Source organism: Pinus tabuliformis, chromosome 6 (assembly GCF_031772625.1).
Source record: "Pinus tabuliformis cultivar Carrire ecotype Pingquan chromosome 6, CPIR1, whole genome shotgun sequence".
NCBI lineage: Eukaryota > Viridiplantae > Streptophyta > Pinopsida > Pinales > Pinaceae > Pinus > Pinus tabuliformis.
Genome location: NC_142292.1, coordinates 1,174,204,914 through 1,174,221,369, shown reverse-complemented (window position 1 = coordinate 1,174,221,369; position 16,456 = coordinate 1,174,204,914). Strand labels below are relative to the sequence as shown.

At 39.3% G+C, this 16,456-nt stretch overlaps 1 protein-coding gene across 1 annotated transcript; it reads right to left on the bottom strand.

The window, feature by feature from the left end:
• Positions 1-8,627: 8,627 nt before the first annotated feature.
• LOC149262959 (uncharacterized) lies at positions 8,628-9,029 on the bottom strand. Its single transcript, XM_089384079.1, has one exon. It carries the CDS (start codon positions 9,027-9,029, stop codon positions 8,628-8,630), a length of 402 nt encoding a protein of 133 aa, XP_089240205.1.
• Positions 9,030-16,456: the final 7,427 nt, after the last annotated feature.

Here is a 16,456-nt window from a genome sequence, read left to right as displayed (position 1 = left end):
ATTGTCTGCAGGATTTGCGGCTTTTGAAATCTGCAAGAAATTTCGAGTCATGAACAAAAAGAAAAAATATAAAAGCACAAATAGTTAGGAGGATACTCGAATGCAGGTAAAAATGACATTTAAAGATGTTTCGTCATACCTTTAAGCCTCGATACCCTATTTAGCCAAAAAATAGAAAATATGGAGAGCTAGGTATAATAAGATGGCAAAAATGTGTCAAATTGGGGAAATAGGGTAGGATATTATCAGCAAAAAGATGGTAATCTCTGAACTCAACATCTCCCCCAGGCCAAGGTTCTTGCATATCCCTTATGTGTCTTGTGCTACAGCTGTTGTAGCCAATTGATCAAGCAGGTGATCTATCTCTGCTAGAACCTACTTCTTATATTCATTAATTTCCTGTCGCAGCTGTTCGATTTCCTTTTGCATTCTAAGGGTTTCGTTTTCTACCCTCATAACCCTTTCTGACACATTCAGTTCAACGATAGTCTCTTCCAACATTGTTTGCGATGGATTCTTTGGTAAAATTTTCTCCTCATGGATATGTCCCTGTGATGATTGGGGCAAATTTTATCCTTCTTATGGCAGAGCAGCCACGTTCTGGCTTTCCTGCAGAGAAGGAGTAGGAAAAGATACAAATTCCTTCTTATCACTGGTAGCAGGTTTTACCGATTCTTTGTTTCTCTCCTTGCTGCAGGATTTTTCAAGCTTCCCGTTCTTGGATTTCTCGAAACTTTTGGCAGCAGACTGAGCGGCTTGGCTCCTAGTATAGCGTTTAGAAGGGGTTACAAGTCCTTTTTGCTGGGAGCTAAAACCAGAAGTCTCCCCAGTCACAATGACCTCATCGTCATCGTCTTCTTCTATCTCCTTGTTCCGGCCTTCCTCATCTTCCTAGAATTATGCTTCATCGTCCTAGGCTATATCCTCGTCATCTTGAGCTTCATTCCTAGATTCATGATCCTGGGTTTCCTCCTCTGTGGGTTCAATTTCTTCCTCTGTTGACTTAGACACAGAAGCCTTTTTCCCAGACCTCTTCTGGTCATGCTCTTTTTCAGCCAACTCGAAGGCAAACGTTTTCTTTGTCGCCTTATCCTTAGCTTTTTCAATATGTTCTGTTGGCTCGGGCACAGTTGCCTTCTTTGCTGATCTCTTTTCGCGATCCTTTCCTTTGGTAAATTCAGACACATTGGTTTTCCTGGCTGACCTTTTCAAGGGTTTTTCATCAATTTCCTTCTCTAGGTCCTAAACCCGTCATTTTCTCCCTGAGGATTTCTCCTTCTGAACTTCTTCGGGTTCCCATGGTTGTGACCCCTTCTTCACTTTTCTTGCATATTTTTCTTTGTTAGCTTCCAACAAATCGGGGTCTGTAAATCCGTTTTCCTGGAGGAAGGCCTCCCAAGTTTTGGAATGCTTCCACAGGACTTCCAACACAATGATTTTCACCAAACCGTGGTGATAAAGGTTCTCTTCAATATTAGAAGCCCTATCTTATGCAACCATAGACATCTTAATTAGAGACATTTTTAGAAAATAAGGTAGGTTAATGGGGTCGTCTTGGAACTATCCGAGGAGCTGCATGTGGAACAAAAATACCAGGCCGAAGCGGCCTTCACATGTAACATATTTTTGTAAGAAGAAAACGAGCCATCGATACTTACAGTTCAGTAAATCTGGTTAGATGCCTTTGCCCCAACTCAAGTTTAATGGGTCTTCCTTTAGGAATGGCATGCATCTTTCTTTGCCAAACCAACGATTCTTGAACCATCTCTCATTGTCCCACGAAATCCCGCATACCTTCAATACCAATTCTTCTATTAATCAAAAATGCAGGTCCCAAACCTGCACTTGGTCTCTTTTAAGATTCAAGGCAAAGGCCTTCATCACCTTGGCATTATGGCCACAGAATTTCTGAAAAAAAATGGTAGCCATCCTACCTTCTCGGACTTCTTTTTTCTCTTTGGCCGAGAATCCAATAGTTCAGAAACCTGTGGTTCATGTCTAATGGGAGCTCGCAGCCATAGCACAATTGAATAGAAATCAGGGTAAAAGTTGTTTTAACAGGGACGTTGATTGTAGGGGATACTCGGAGTGTTATGTAACGATTTGGCAGCGAGGAGAGGATTTTAGGGAACATGTCATGATCATGATAGAAATCATGATCCAACCTTGTAAATCGGGTTTAGAAAGTGCAGGAATTGACGGCCGATTGAGCTGGAAGGTAAGTTCTATGGATGTGGTGACATCTAGCTACAGGAAATATCGAAACTTTAATATTTATATGAAACAAATTTAAAATACCATCATACCTTACCTCGAGACCTCCTTTATCGTTGTACTTTACCCTTTCTCTGTTTTAATGATATCGCCCTCACTGATGTTTCTTGTCCCTCTAATGTTATCGACCTTATCTCATGAATGATGCTAATGATTACTTCATGATGCTCCTATCCTGAGATGATTTCCCAGTAGTGTGTTGGTTGACATACTCTGAAATGATGAAATTCTACCATTAATTGAAGGTTTTAATTGTTTTATTATTCCATGAAAATAACTCGTCTGATGACTGTGTTGCAAGAATTTAGAATGACTGTAGCCACAGGCTACAACTACTGGGTGCTGCAAGTATTGAAATTGGTCCTGCGGGAATTTGGAACAACCGTGACCAAAGAAGTTTTGAATTGCAATCTTGAGACACTTCTGCAAAAATAAATATTCTTCAAGAACTGTGGCACTGGAGATCTTGCAAGAACTAAGACGAGTCCTGTAGGAATTCAGAACGACTGTAACATGCACTGTAGTTGTTAAGATCTGCTATCACCGTTGAGTTCTGTAGGAATACTGAATCTGCAGAAACTGTGACTGTGATCATTTTCTGAAATTTTGCAGGAGTTCTGAAACTGAATCTTGTAGGAGCCCTTTTCTTTCCCGTCCATTATGTACAGTCCTCTGCACATGAATAAAGATGTCGATGTCGAATGTGTAAAGGGCTTGTTTCATTACCAATCATTAAGGTAAACTGTTAACCAACGCGAGGCTCATCACCATTGATGAGAGTGGGGACAAAGGTACTCTGATGCATCCTATCAGGTGTGAATTTATGAGTTGATTTCGAACCCCCTACAGGAGCCAGTGGTAAAGAAGCAATGATGATTCCCCATTACCATTGGTGAGATAACCTGTCATTGAGGCATACAAGTTTCAAGGCATCACAAAGCTCTAATCTTGAACCCAGATAATTTTTTGATGTCGATGGGCCAGAATTGTTGGAAGGAAGGTCTTAAGAAATCCCACATCAGTCCACCACGAGCAAATCATAGATTAATTTTTGAAAAAAACATATTTATTACAATGATCCCAAGGGATCTACTGTCCGGTGGTTTTAACGAGCCCGGGACAGTCTATGCTCGCCAGATTTCAATTTTAGGGAGTCTGAAATACTGAAAAAAGAAAACTCCAAGGGGGCTCCTTTTTCGTAAGTATTCCATTGGGCCTGGAAAAAGGAATAAACCTATACCCAATATACATTCCTCTCATGGTTTATTGAGCACGAGAAAGAATAGAGTAATCTCATTGCCTCAGCAGAAAATTAAGAAGAGGTAGTGATAGGAAGAATACCTTCCTTAACCATTTCTAACACTTTCTTCCTTGTAATTTCCTTCACAAATTCCTCCTTGGATTGTGTTTTCTGATATAACTTGAGTCTATGTCCATTCACCAAGAAGGTAACATTCTCATCATCAATAGTCTTAATTCTAACAGATCCATTATCAAAAGCCTTCTCAACTTCATAGGGACCCAGCCAATGTGTATTAAATTTCCCTTTAAAATTCTTAAATTTAGAATCATACAACAATGCCCAGTCACCTTCTTTGAACTGCTTCTTTTTAATGTACCTATCATTCCATTTAGCTCTTTGTTGTTGGATCAAATCTGCCTATTGGAAATCATCCTGCATGATTTCATCTAGTTCATTGAGCTGCAGGATTCTCTGCTGTTGTGCTTCGTCAAGATTCATCCCTAATCCTGATGCCATTTTGAAAGTTTTAATCTGAAATTCGATGGGCAGCAAAACTTGTTTCTCATACACCAGTTCGTGAAGAGAAAAACTAGTAGTTCCTTTACATGTAACCCGGTAAGCCCACAAGGCTTCAAGAATTCTATCAGACCAATCCTTCTTATGTAACTAAATTGTTTTAGTAAGGATTATCTCCAACACCTTGTTGGTTGATTCCACCTGCCCATTGGCCTGTGGATGGTAAGGAGTGGACTTCTGGTGAATAATTTGATACTTTTGTACAATTTCCTGCATCAATTTGGACACAAACAGGGCACCCTGATCAGTAACTATTTCCCCCGGTACCCCAAATCTAACAAAAATATCAGAAAAAGGGAATTTTGTTACTGATTTCTCCGTTTCTCTAGGCAGCGCTTTTACCTCCACCCACTTTGTCACATAATCAATGCAAACCAAAATGTACTTCTTACCTTTGGATGGGGTATTTATGGGGCCTACAAAATCAAGAGCCCACCTCTCAAATGGTTCTATAAGTACTTGCAGTTGCAAAGGCATTTCGTTTGATTGCACAGGCCACCCTATCTCTTGGCAGCTATCACACTTCCAAACATACTCCTTTGCATCTTTGAAGAGGTTCGGCCAGTAGTAACCTGAGCGAAGGATCTTATAAGTTGTTCGCTTGTCTGCAAAATGTCCCCTGCATGGTTCATCATGGCAAGCTCTTAAGATGTCGTAGATCTCATCTTCTCTGACACACCTGCGAATAATCAAATCAGCTTCGGTGACAAAATATCTCCCTTAATCCAAGAATAATCAGCACTTTTCCTAATAATCCTTTTCTTATGATTGGGTGAAAAGTGGGGAGGAAACTTTCCTGTAGCAAGATAATTAGCCATGTCTGCAAACCAAGGCGTTTTAATAGATATGGCAAACAAATTTTTGTCTGGAAAGTCATCATCAACAGGAACATCCTCACCTGTATGGTTGAGCCTAGACAAGAAATCAACTACCTGATTTTCCTTTCCTGGCCTGTCCATGACCGTGATGTCAAATTCCTGCAGAAAAAACAACCACCTAATAATCCTACCTTTAGTAACAGGTTTGTTCATAAGATAAGGAATGGCAGAATTATCTGTATGCACAAAGACTTTATAACCGGTGATGTAGTGTCTAAATTTATTAATAGCGTAAACTACAACAAGAAATTCTTTCTCAGTTACCGTGTAATTCAATTCTGCAGGAGTTAAGTTTTTACTGATAAAATAAATAGCATGGGTTACAGGATCCTCCTTTTGACCCAAAACTGCTCCTATGGCTGAATCAGAGGCGTCAGTGAAAATGTGGAAAGGCAACTTCCAACCTGTGCCTCTCAAGACAGGTGTTGAAGAAAGCTTTTCTTTGAGCTTATCGAATGTGACTTGACACTCATCATTCCAATTAAATTAAGATTCTTTTGTTAGCAATTTAAATAATGGAGAGGCTACTTTTGTAGAAAATTTTCAACAAACCTTTTGTAGTAGCCTGCATGCCCAAGAAAATTGTGGACCCCTTTTTGATTGGTTGGTGGGGGTAGTTTCACAATAATCTCTATTTTTGCTGGATCAACCTTGATTCCTACAGCAGAAACATGGTGGCCTAAAACAATACCTTCAGCCATAATCATAAATCATTTCTCATTGCTCAATTAGAGGTTAGTATCTCTACATCTCTGCAAAACTTTCTCAAGATTTTGTAAAGCTTCTTCAAACATATCACCCATAACTATAAAATCGTCCATATACACTTATACACAATCATGCAAAAGATCATAAAAAATACCTAGGATAGCCCTCTGAAATGTGGTTGGTGTGTTACATAGACCAAATGGTAAAACTTTATATGCATAGGTACCCAAGGGACATGTGAATGTAGTCTTCTCTTAGTCTTCTGGAGCTATCCTAATCTGATTATACCCGCTGAACCCATCCAAGAAGGAAAATACTTTTTCCCTGCTAAAGTGTCCAATACTTGGTCTATAAAAGGTAAAGGGAAATGGTCTTTTAATGTAGCTTTGTTTAGTTCCCTATAATCTACGCACACTCACCATTTTCCATTCTTCTTAGGGACGATAACTAGTGGGGACACCCACTGACTATCAGAAATAGGATAGATAAACCCTACATTCAACAATTTCTGCAATTCTTCTTTTACAATTTCTCTTAATGCGGGGTTCATTCTTCTTTGTGGTTGTCTTACTAGCCTAGCATTTTATTCTATGTAAATGTGATTAATAGGGTCAATGCCTCTCATATTAGTGTATTCCCATGCAAATGTGTCTGCAAATTTCTTAATGTATGAAATAGTTTTTTTCCTGTTCAGGAGTTAAGGCATAATTGATGTTCAGGGATTTTGCAGGAAAAATTTCTACCACCTTACTCCCCCATTCAATCATTGAATATGCAAGAAAATGCAGATAAGATGGTTGAATGTAATTCTGAAGCTGAACTATGTTCATAAAAAATCTGCAGATCATTAATGACATCTAAACTATGATTAGGCTAACTGTCTAACTACTGTAGGAAATCAGGATTAGAGATACAACAATTTATCAAATTTTCTTCTAAATTTTCTTTGAGGCTCATAGCTTGGGCTATTATTAAAACTCGTAAAGCTCCTACCAAATCATGTTCTTCCTCTTCAACCCATTATGTATTTTGTGTTTTTGAGAGAGGTTTAGTAGGGGATATAAGTTACTATGTTTTATCTCAGCCCCATGGGTGATAGTCATGTTTCCAAACCTACACCCTATGTAGGCATTAGCCGTAGCTAACCAAGGCCTCCACAAAATTAATGGATGCCCTCCCAAGCTGGTTTTTGGTTGAAGAACGTAAAAGTCTGCAGGATATTCCCAAGAATCCAAGGAAATGACAATGTCTTCTAAGACACCCTCTGGTTTTACCTTAGACCTATCTGCTAATTCTAACATGGTAGGGGTAGGTAGTAAATCAAAGGATCCTATATGGGACAAGGTCTCCATGGTTATAACATTGATGGCTGCACCTAAATCAACTAAATTTTTTTTGATAGGATAGCCATTAATAAAGGTGGTCACTACAAGGATTCCTGGATCTGCATACTTTTCTGTAGCAAATCCGGCAGACATTAAGCTTGACAATTTTCCTCCCACTTGAATAGTTGAAGGTCCTTTTCTCAGTCTTCCTGGTTTCTTGGTGCATAACTCCCTTACTGTTTTGGCATAAATTGGGATGTCTTTGATTGCATGACGCAGTGGAATTTTAATGCATATATTTCTTAATTCAGCTGCTAGATCAAATTCTAGTTGTTTTATTTTAATTTTTGTTTCCAGCCTTTCTGGAAAAGGGGGCTAGCCTATATGAGATGAGGAGGGTTCTTTTAGTTAGATTGGTTCAGGTGTAGTTTCCTCTTCTGATGTATCTAGGGTATCTTCCCCTAAAATTTCCTCAATTTTGTTAGGATGATTCACCATTCTTCCTAACCTGAGATTAATTTCCTGCAGTTGCACAGGTAGTTCCTCTAACTATACAAGTTGCTCATGTAACACAGGAACAAACATTTCCTGCAGAGACACAGGAAATCCCTGTAGAACAGGAACAGAAACTTCCTGCAGTGGCTGGGGTGTAATACAATAGGTAGGGAAGATGGGATAATTGACCAGTCCGATGTTGTGAGTGGATCGGACAGTTTTATTGTTGGGGTTAAACACTGGCTGGGTAGGAATTTGTGTAGGGCGAGGTTGGTTTGGTGGGGCAGGTAATTGGAGTGGTTGTTGTGGTTGTACAACTTGCTGATGTGTGGGCTGTGAATAAAAGTTTTGGTTTGGGAAATTTTGTGTTACAGGATAAGAAAAATTTCCTTGCCAAGGCTGTTGAGGTGGCTGTTGAGGGGGCCAAGTCTACCAAGGCATTGGAATATTCCACGTCAGATTTTGAGCATAAGGAAATTGAAAATTGGATTATGACATACCTGGAGGACGTGGTTGCCAAGGTCTTTCAGGTTTCATCGCATAAAGTGCATTGGAAGCTCCTTGATTTGCCATGTATGCTGCTTTGAGTTGAGGTAAGGATGGACATTGATCAGTGCAATGCTCATCTTCACAAAGTTGACAGATTTCAATGCTATCAGCAGGGAATTCTCGTAGCGCATGTTTCTTCCTGCATTTGGGGCAAAATGTTGCCATGGATTTCTCTAGTGCCTCGTGCTTTTCCTGTTTACTCTTAGTTTCCAAAACATCTAAACGTGAAGACAAAGTACTAAGAATATCAGTTTTAAGATTTTCAAATAAGTTACTCATTTCAGACCTAGTCAATCCAGTTCCTGCAACCAATTTAACAAGTTTAGAAGGAATATCTCTTGGTCCTCCTCCCACCTTGGAATTTCCTCTCGAATATCTTTTGCAAAGTTCACACACATCATCGTAACTCAACTTTGATATGTCTCCTGCACCCATCAAGTTTAAAACCTCCATATATTCAGTTCTAATTGCCCTAAGCAAGATGGTCCTCTTGGTTTCTTTATCCAGCTGATTCATATTAGCTCTTTGCAGATTATATTGAAACCTTTCTACCAAGTCCTCAAGACTCTCCCCTTCCTTCTAAGTCATTCCAAAGATTTCTTCCCTAAGATCTCTAGTCTTGCAGTAGTCTTGATATTTTCTCAAGAACACCTTCTTCATTTCATCCCAGGTCATGATAGAATTTGACCTTAGTCCCATGAACCATCTGAGAGTTGCATCCTTCAACATAGCAGGGAACAACTTCAGTTTCTGGGCATTTGAGGAGTAGTCATAGCTTCTACACAACACATCGAACTTGAATAAAAAGGCGTTTGGATCTTCACTTGAAGCACCTCGAAAATTAGGCAAGGCTGAAGGAGGGATGTTTTTCATTTGCGTTATTCCACCTGTCTCTATGATGGGGAACTCAAATGTGACCAGCTTCTCCTCCTTCTCATCAAAGCCTCCATTGGTATTACCAGTTCCTTCTTCGTGAGCCATCTTAGTCCAAGAAAAGGTGGGACCGTTGAAGACTACAGATCATGTAGAATTGAGGTTATGGATTTCTGGTTCTTTGACAGGGTTCTCAAGGAATTCTTCTTCTGGCTTACTGTCGAGCAAAGATGTGGTTTTCCTTGAAAGGGGGAAGTCTAGATGGGTAGCAACAGAAGATTCTCCAACTGAAGGTTCTACTATAGATGTATCAGCTTGCTCAGGACTACAGACCTCTGGTTCAAATTCTTCCTCCTTTACTGCCTTGTTTCTTGCAGACTTCTTTTTCCTTGCGAATGTATTAATAAGTGGAGTGGTGCTCACACCACCATGAAAAAATATGAAAGATGTTGGGCCCTATTCATCTATTATTCAAACAAAACAAAACTAAAGAAAGCTTACCAACAGTCAAGACATGGCTTTGGCAAGTGGCTGACCTCTTGGGTGTATAGGCTTTGCCTTGCGTCTTTGCACTTCAACTCCCTCAGTCCTGAAAAACCAAATTGTCAAAAAAAAAAAACTGACTTAAAGCACTTTCAGTACCATCGCTTAGCACCTCCCCAGCAATGGTGCGAAAATGTTGAGTCAAATTATACTTGTATAATTTGTCAATATGAATTGTCAACCCAGGGAGGTAAACTGGTGAGGTGCCATGCAAAGTATATGCAGGATGACTACCTTGAGTGTGGTATCGTTACAGGAAAACAACTAATGTCCCTTTATGAATCAACAATGTTGCAGCAAAGCCATTGAGAAGTATATAACACTCCTCTTTATAGCATCGTTGACTAGCTGATTATTGATCAGAAATAAGGTGAAGGATCACTCAACAACTAATCATGCATGCTTCTATTCTTGCAAAAGTGTTGTTACAGCAATAGTCATGAAGGGTATATAACAACCCTTGACAACTTATTTTGTTGAAAATCATGCAAGAAAGAGATAAATAAAAACAATCATACAGTAATCGTGAAATCAAAACAGTGTTGGCCAATAAATGAAATCATCAATCTACACTATCACAATCCAACACAGAGTAATGGCTACAGGGAATACAGAAAGGTTACATTAGTTGTTGCAGGAAATCTACTGCACATTGAAATCGAAAATCATTATAACTATTGTTACACAGTAATTTGTCATTGTCCTCCTGTCAGTCTTCCTACTATGCCATGAGACCAAATTAATCATGTTCATGCTCTCTAATGTTGCCAAATGACCCACTTTGCCAAAGTTTTACTATCATCGTGACTGTTGTCAAAATAAACGCGCTGATGGGCGCTCCATAACAGACCAAATGCGCTGCCAGCGCGGAAGTACACGTAATTCCCGCGCTGGTCAAATTTCATGAGGCAGCGCATCTGTTATCCATATCTGATTGCGCTAACATGACTTCTCTGTTATTCAGCAGCGATGTTAGCGCCCAAGTGCAGTTCTGAACCCGCGCTGATCCAGTTTGGGCAAGTTTGTTCTAACAGCCGGCCTTCCAGATGACTCCAGACCTCGTTGTTTGCCTTGTAAATGTCACCCTCCTTTCTCTGGCATGTCTGTTTCGTCATTTGAGCCACCTTCCTTGGAGATAAGCTCATCCTCCCACCATTCATGGAGACTCCTTCTCCTATTTAAGCCTCTACCATTGCCATGAGCAGCTAGTTTGGAATTCATAGTGCTTGGAGTGTTGCTGCTAGTGTGTGAGTTTGATAGGTAGCTGGTGTGACAAGTGTGAGATTTCTAGGGAGCTTAAGGAAGGTTGTGAAGTGTTTCTTTCTTGTGTGAACTTGTGTGAGAGAGAGCTTTTGTCTTGGGAGATCTACCTCCAAGGGTGAATGCTTAAGAGACCTGCTGGCTGGACCCTCTTGGGAAGGATTTGACGTCAGAACTATGGTTGTATTCTTCTTTTTTTATTAATAATAGACGACTATCATTATGGTTCCACTCTTAATGTCCTTATGATGATGTTTGAGTTATATCCTTTTTGACTGATATATAGTTACATCCACTGGATTTTATGCTTGTGTTTGTATCGTTATTTGCATGTGCAGGTGTCCGTACACGAGGATCGTGAGGATTGTGACCAGCCGAGGCAAAGGAACGGGAGCATCAACTCTTCTACAATTACTAGCGTTGGAATCCAGGTAGGCCTTCATCATTGGTCTTTTATGCGTAATTAGGAACCTGCGTGTTAGCATTGTTTGATTGTTGCTAGGCCTTGTTTGGACTAGTAGGGATTGCCTCTGTCCGCAGAGGGGATTTACCTCCACAACAACTATATTACAGGAAATGGTTTGTTGCATAAATGAAAAGGAAATTGTATCATTCACACAGTGTTATTACAAAGAAAAGTAAACGGATTAATAAACATGACAGAAATTATACATACATTTAATATACACTGGCGTTGTGAGTGAAGGGGGCCCTCCTTCACTCACAACTCCTTCAAACGTGAAAGAGTTGCTTACAGCAGAATGTCGAACATCAACAATATACTTTCTTATAAAATAAAAGTCGATACATAAAGAGACTGAGTGTTGGGACAGTCACACTTCATCTCCTGATAGTGTCTGATATTGTCTAACTTTTCAAAAGCAAATGAGATTGTGTTTATACAATTTCCCGCAGCCATATTAGGCTGGAAATAACAAATGTAATCTCAACCTCTAACTGATTAATCCCTAAGATTGAATCTACAGCAAAACAAAAGAGTAATTTTTAGGCATACAACCATCATCATAATAGAATGTTCTTTGTTTAGTCTAATTCATGACTGCAAGCATGAATTTAGACTATTTGGTTATATGGTTGTAGTTGTAGTCTAAAATTAGCAGAGGCTTTGTGGGAATTAGAGTATCTGCTAGATCCCAGAATTCCTGCAGGATTCTCGAAGATAGACACCGTCTGTAGGATTTGCGACTATTGAAATCTGCAAGAAATTCCAAGTCATGTTAGAACAAAAAGAAAAAAAGATAAAAGAAAAAACAGTTAGGAGGAGACTCGAATGCAGGTAAAAATGACATTTAAATATGTTTCATCATACCTTTAAGCCTTGATACCCTGTTTAGCCAAAAAATAGAAAATATGGAGGGCTAGGTATAATAAGATGGCAAAAAGGTGTCAAAATGGGGAAATAGGGTAGGATATTATCAGCAAAAAGATGGTAATCTCTGAACTCAACAATGCGTTGAAGTTAGGAGTTGAGAAGAATAAGGGCGTATTTGGGATTTTCCATCCATTCATCCCCCTTACACCTCATGCCCCTCCCCGTAATTCCCCTACACCCCCACCCCCTCCCCCTCCACCTAGCCCCCCGAGAAGGAAAATGGTCGATGACATTAAGTTGCCTATTTTTAAAGGATTGGGATCAGAGGATCCTAATTAGTTCTGGTTTGTAGCTGATGTAGTATGGACAGCAAGATAGATCACTAGTGATGATGTAAAGAAGGTGCAAATCGTCACGTCATTGCAGGAAAGAGCGCTAACCTGGTATATGAAATACTCTATGACTAACCTGACTGCTTCATTGGATGAAATTAAGAAAGCATTGGTATCAGAATTCATGAAGTTCAAATCAGAATCACAGTGCATCACAGAGCTAAAAGAAATTAAACAGACAACGACTTAATCTATGTGGGAGTTGGATCAACGATTCAAGGTGTTGATGGGTCAAGTAAGCTTTAATATACCCCCATAACAGCATAAAGAATGGTTCATAGTCACGTTATTGCCACACATTAGGTTACCTTTGACACAACAGAAGATCACGACTCAAGCAGAAGCATTGGAGATTGTGATGAAGATGGAAGCTTCATCGATTGGAGATACTCATGCAGGAGTACAATAGATACAGAGTTAGCTAGCCAATTTGACCTTGGAATTACATGATATCAAGAAAGGTAAAGAGACTAGATCAGAAGTATGGTGTACAAAATGTAAAGCAGAGGGTCATTATAAGGATAAATGCCATGTGTTCAGAGATTATTTGGCAAGTGGAGTGCTTAATCCAGTAAACCCAGGTCTGTGGTGTGATATTTGTAGAACGAGAGGCCAACATCGCTCTAAATATTTCTACCTATTACAGAAATATGTGCAGACACCGAAGCAATTGTTTTTGTAACTTTTGTAGATCAGTAGGCCATGATGAGAAAAATTGTCGAAGCTATGACTTAATGATGGAGCACACTGCTGATGCTTATAGACTACAAGTTGAGGGACATACACACGAGGAGCCAGGCCAGCACGCTGGTCGAGGAGGATTTCAAGGACAAGGATGAGGAGTTGGTTGAGGATGTGGCCAAATTATCTTTTATAAATGTGGACAGGTCGAACACTTTGCAAGAGACTGTCAGAACCCTACGACAACCTGCAGCTTCTATAAGTATTTTGATCATGTGATATAAGAATGCCTCGTCCTTATTGCGAAGATGCAGGAGAAAAGAAACCAGCAGCCTGCAACTAATATACAAATGATGATCGTTGAACCAAGGGAGGATCAACTACACATCGACATGGTAACAAGAAGCAGATCTACAACTGGAAATGATAAATCCAATGGGAAAAAGGAAGTTGAAGCTACATGGATAACAAAAGATACTAAAAAATCTCCTACATTTGATATCCTGAAGGAAAATGTTATGAAACCAGCTCAAGAAAAGATAGAAAAGATAGATCAACGCCTTAGAATTCAGCCTCTTCGAGGGGGCAACCTCTTTTACATTACATAAATGAACAATTCTTGGATGATACAAATGAAAATACCTCCTTTCTATATATAGGAGTCTAAGGGGTCATAACATAATCAGAGCCAACATAACAATAATAATTTAAGGGCACAATAATAACAATAGTGGGCTTCTATGGGGCACAATAGTAACAATATGGGCACTACATGGGTACATCAATATAATAAGTGGGTTATAATAATAACAATAAGGGGTTACACTAGTAGTATAGGGGCCTAACAGAAAAGAAAGTATTCATGGAGGCGAGGTGAAGCTTTATGGATGATGGGGCCTCGACCTATACCATGCAGCCGACTCAAAAGGATAATTGTGAGATAGTATCGGTTGTGACACAAGATGTGGATCTGAATATTTTGAATTCTTTTCTACACACTTGCATGAAGTTGTTGAGAAATCAGAATGTCATAGAGGGATTGCAAGAATTGATAGACTCTTGTGCTCCTAAATAGGTATCGCAGAGTGATATGCGTGCAGTGAATAATCTACATAGACACAAGAAGCAAACTAGAAAGGAAATGAGGCTTACAACGTAGATTGGGGAATACAACATGGATCAGGTTATCTTGGATCTAGGATCTGATGCCAATGTCTTGCCGAAGAAAACTTGGGAATTGATGGGTAAGTTGAATCTGCAATGGTCAACTATCCAGCTGAAGATGGCGAACCAATATAAGATTTTCCCTCTAGGAATATTGTCAAGTATCACAGTAGACATTGATTGAGTGCGCACCACTCCTGACTTCCAAGTGATTGAGATTGTGGATGACAGTAATCCCTATCCCGTATTTCTTAGATTGGATTAGGCATTTGATAACATGGCCATAATTAACTTGAAGAAAAGGCAAATGATATTTGAAAGCAATAATATGAGAGTTATTGTGCCATTATATCTATCGAAGGGAGCAAGATATACCGAACCTGTCAAAGAAGAATATAACATTGATGACATTGAAAACATTTATAAAGTAATGGAAAAAGAAGAAGAATGGATTAACCCTGTTGCAGATGGAAAAATGACTTGGGAACAGGATAGTTCCTGCACCTCAGATTCAGAAGAGGAATTGGAAAACAGGCAGAACAGGTTGCTTGAAGTGTCTACAAGGTGATGTGCAAGGATCACTAAAGCAATGTGTTGTATGACAGCTGAGGTACGTGATTTACCTTTAAATGATGGTTTGGGTGATGTAAATACTTTCTTTAGATATTATGAAATATGGGTACCCGAATGTCAAAGATTGTTATCTCTGGATCAAGCACTGAGGGCTACTCCTGCTATATGGTGGGGTACTCATAAGAATAATATAGGATATTGGAAAAAATTAGAAGGTTGATGTGTGTAAGATTCGGTCAAGTAGAAACAGAGCTCGTAGACAAGTATGATGGCCAGAATGACCCTAGAGACCACATATAGCTTTGTATGGTAGCTTGGGGAGAAATTCCGCGAGAAGAATGGGTGCATGGCTTCATTCATACCTTGGAGACAATTCCTCAGAATTGGTATCTGGAAACCAAGCTTCAACATGGTACTGCTAGCTGGGCAGAAATGGTTGATGAATTTATAATGGCATTCAAATTTTAAGATGATTGTATACATATAGATGAAAATCTAAATATAGTTAAGAATAAAAATTTTTAGAACAAAGTTCTAGTTATATGGCAACCTAATTGAGCTACGCAGATACGTAATGTAATGGAATGCTATAACCTCAATGTGGAAGAGGATGAATGTCCTCGCAATATTGACATTAAAGAATCATAAGGTCATCGCGAAGTAAATGGACCTAAGACAGAGATGCTTGATATAACAAACCCATTGAAGACGAAGAAGGTGAATATAGGGTCAAAGGCTGAAGCGAAGTACGTAACAATAGGATATTACTGGGATGAAGACACGGTCATCAAAATAACATATCTCTTACATGAATATCAGGAGTTGTTCCCTACTAAGTTTTCATATATGAAGGGCATATTAGGAGATTTGGGAGTTATGAGGATTCCTCTTAAGCCTGATGTGAAGCCTGTCAAGCAAAGACCTTATAGACTGAATCCAAAATACAAGGAGAAGGTGAAAGAAGAATTAGACAAAATGTTAACAGCTGGGATAATCAAACCTATCAAAGAATCTGAATGGGTAAGTCCCATGGTGGTTTAGGAAAAGAAGGCAAAAGGGGAAATTAGAATTTTTGTTGACTTAAGGAAATTGAATGATGCATGCCTACATAATCCCTTCCCTACACCATTCACAGATGAAGTATTGGATAATGTAGGAGGACAGGAGGCCTATTCTTTCACAAATGGCTTTTCAAGATACCATCAGATCAGAATTGCGCCAGAAGATAGACATAAAATGACTTTTGCGATAGAGTGGGGCTCTTATCAGTACACGGTGATGCCTTTTGGATTAAAGAATGTGTCTAATATATTTTCCAAAGTTGTAATTGTGGCCTTCAAAGAATATATACACAAGTTTTTGGAAGTATACTTCGACGATTGGACAATCTTTGGTCTATTAAAGAAGCATGTGGAAAGCTTAAGGTTGATGTTGGATACGTGTAGGCAGTACCAGATCTCATTGAACTTGAAGAAGTCCATATTTTGTGCACCATTTGGTATATTGTTGGGACATGTAGTTTGTAAACAGGTATTAATGGTGGATCCGCTGAAGATCACAGTTATTGAGAACCTACCAGCACCAAAAAC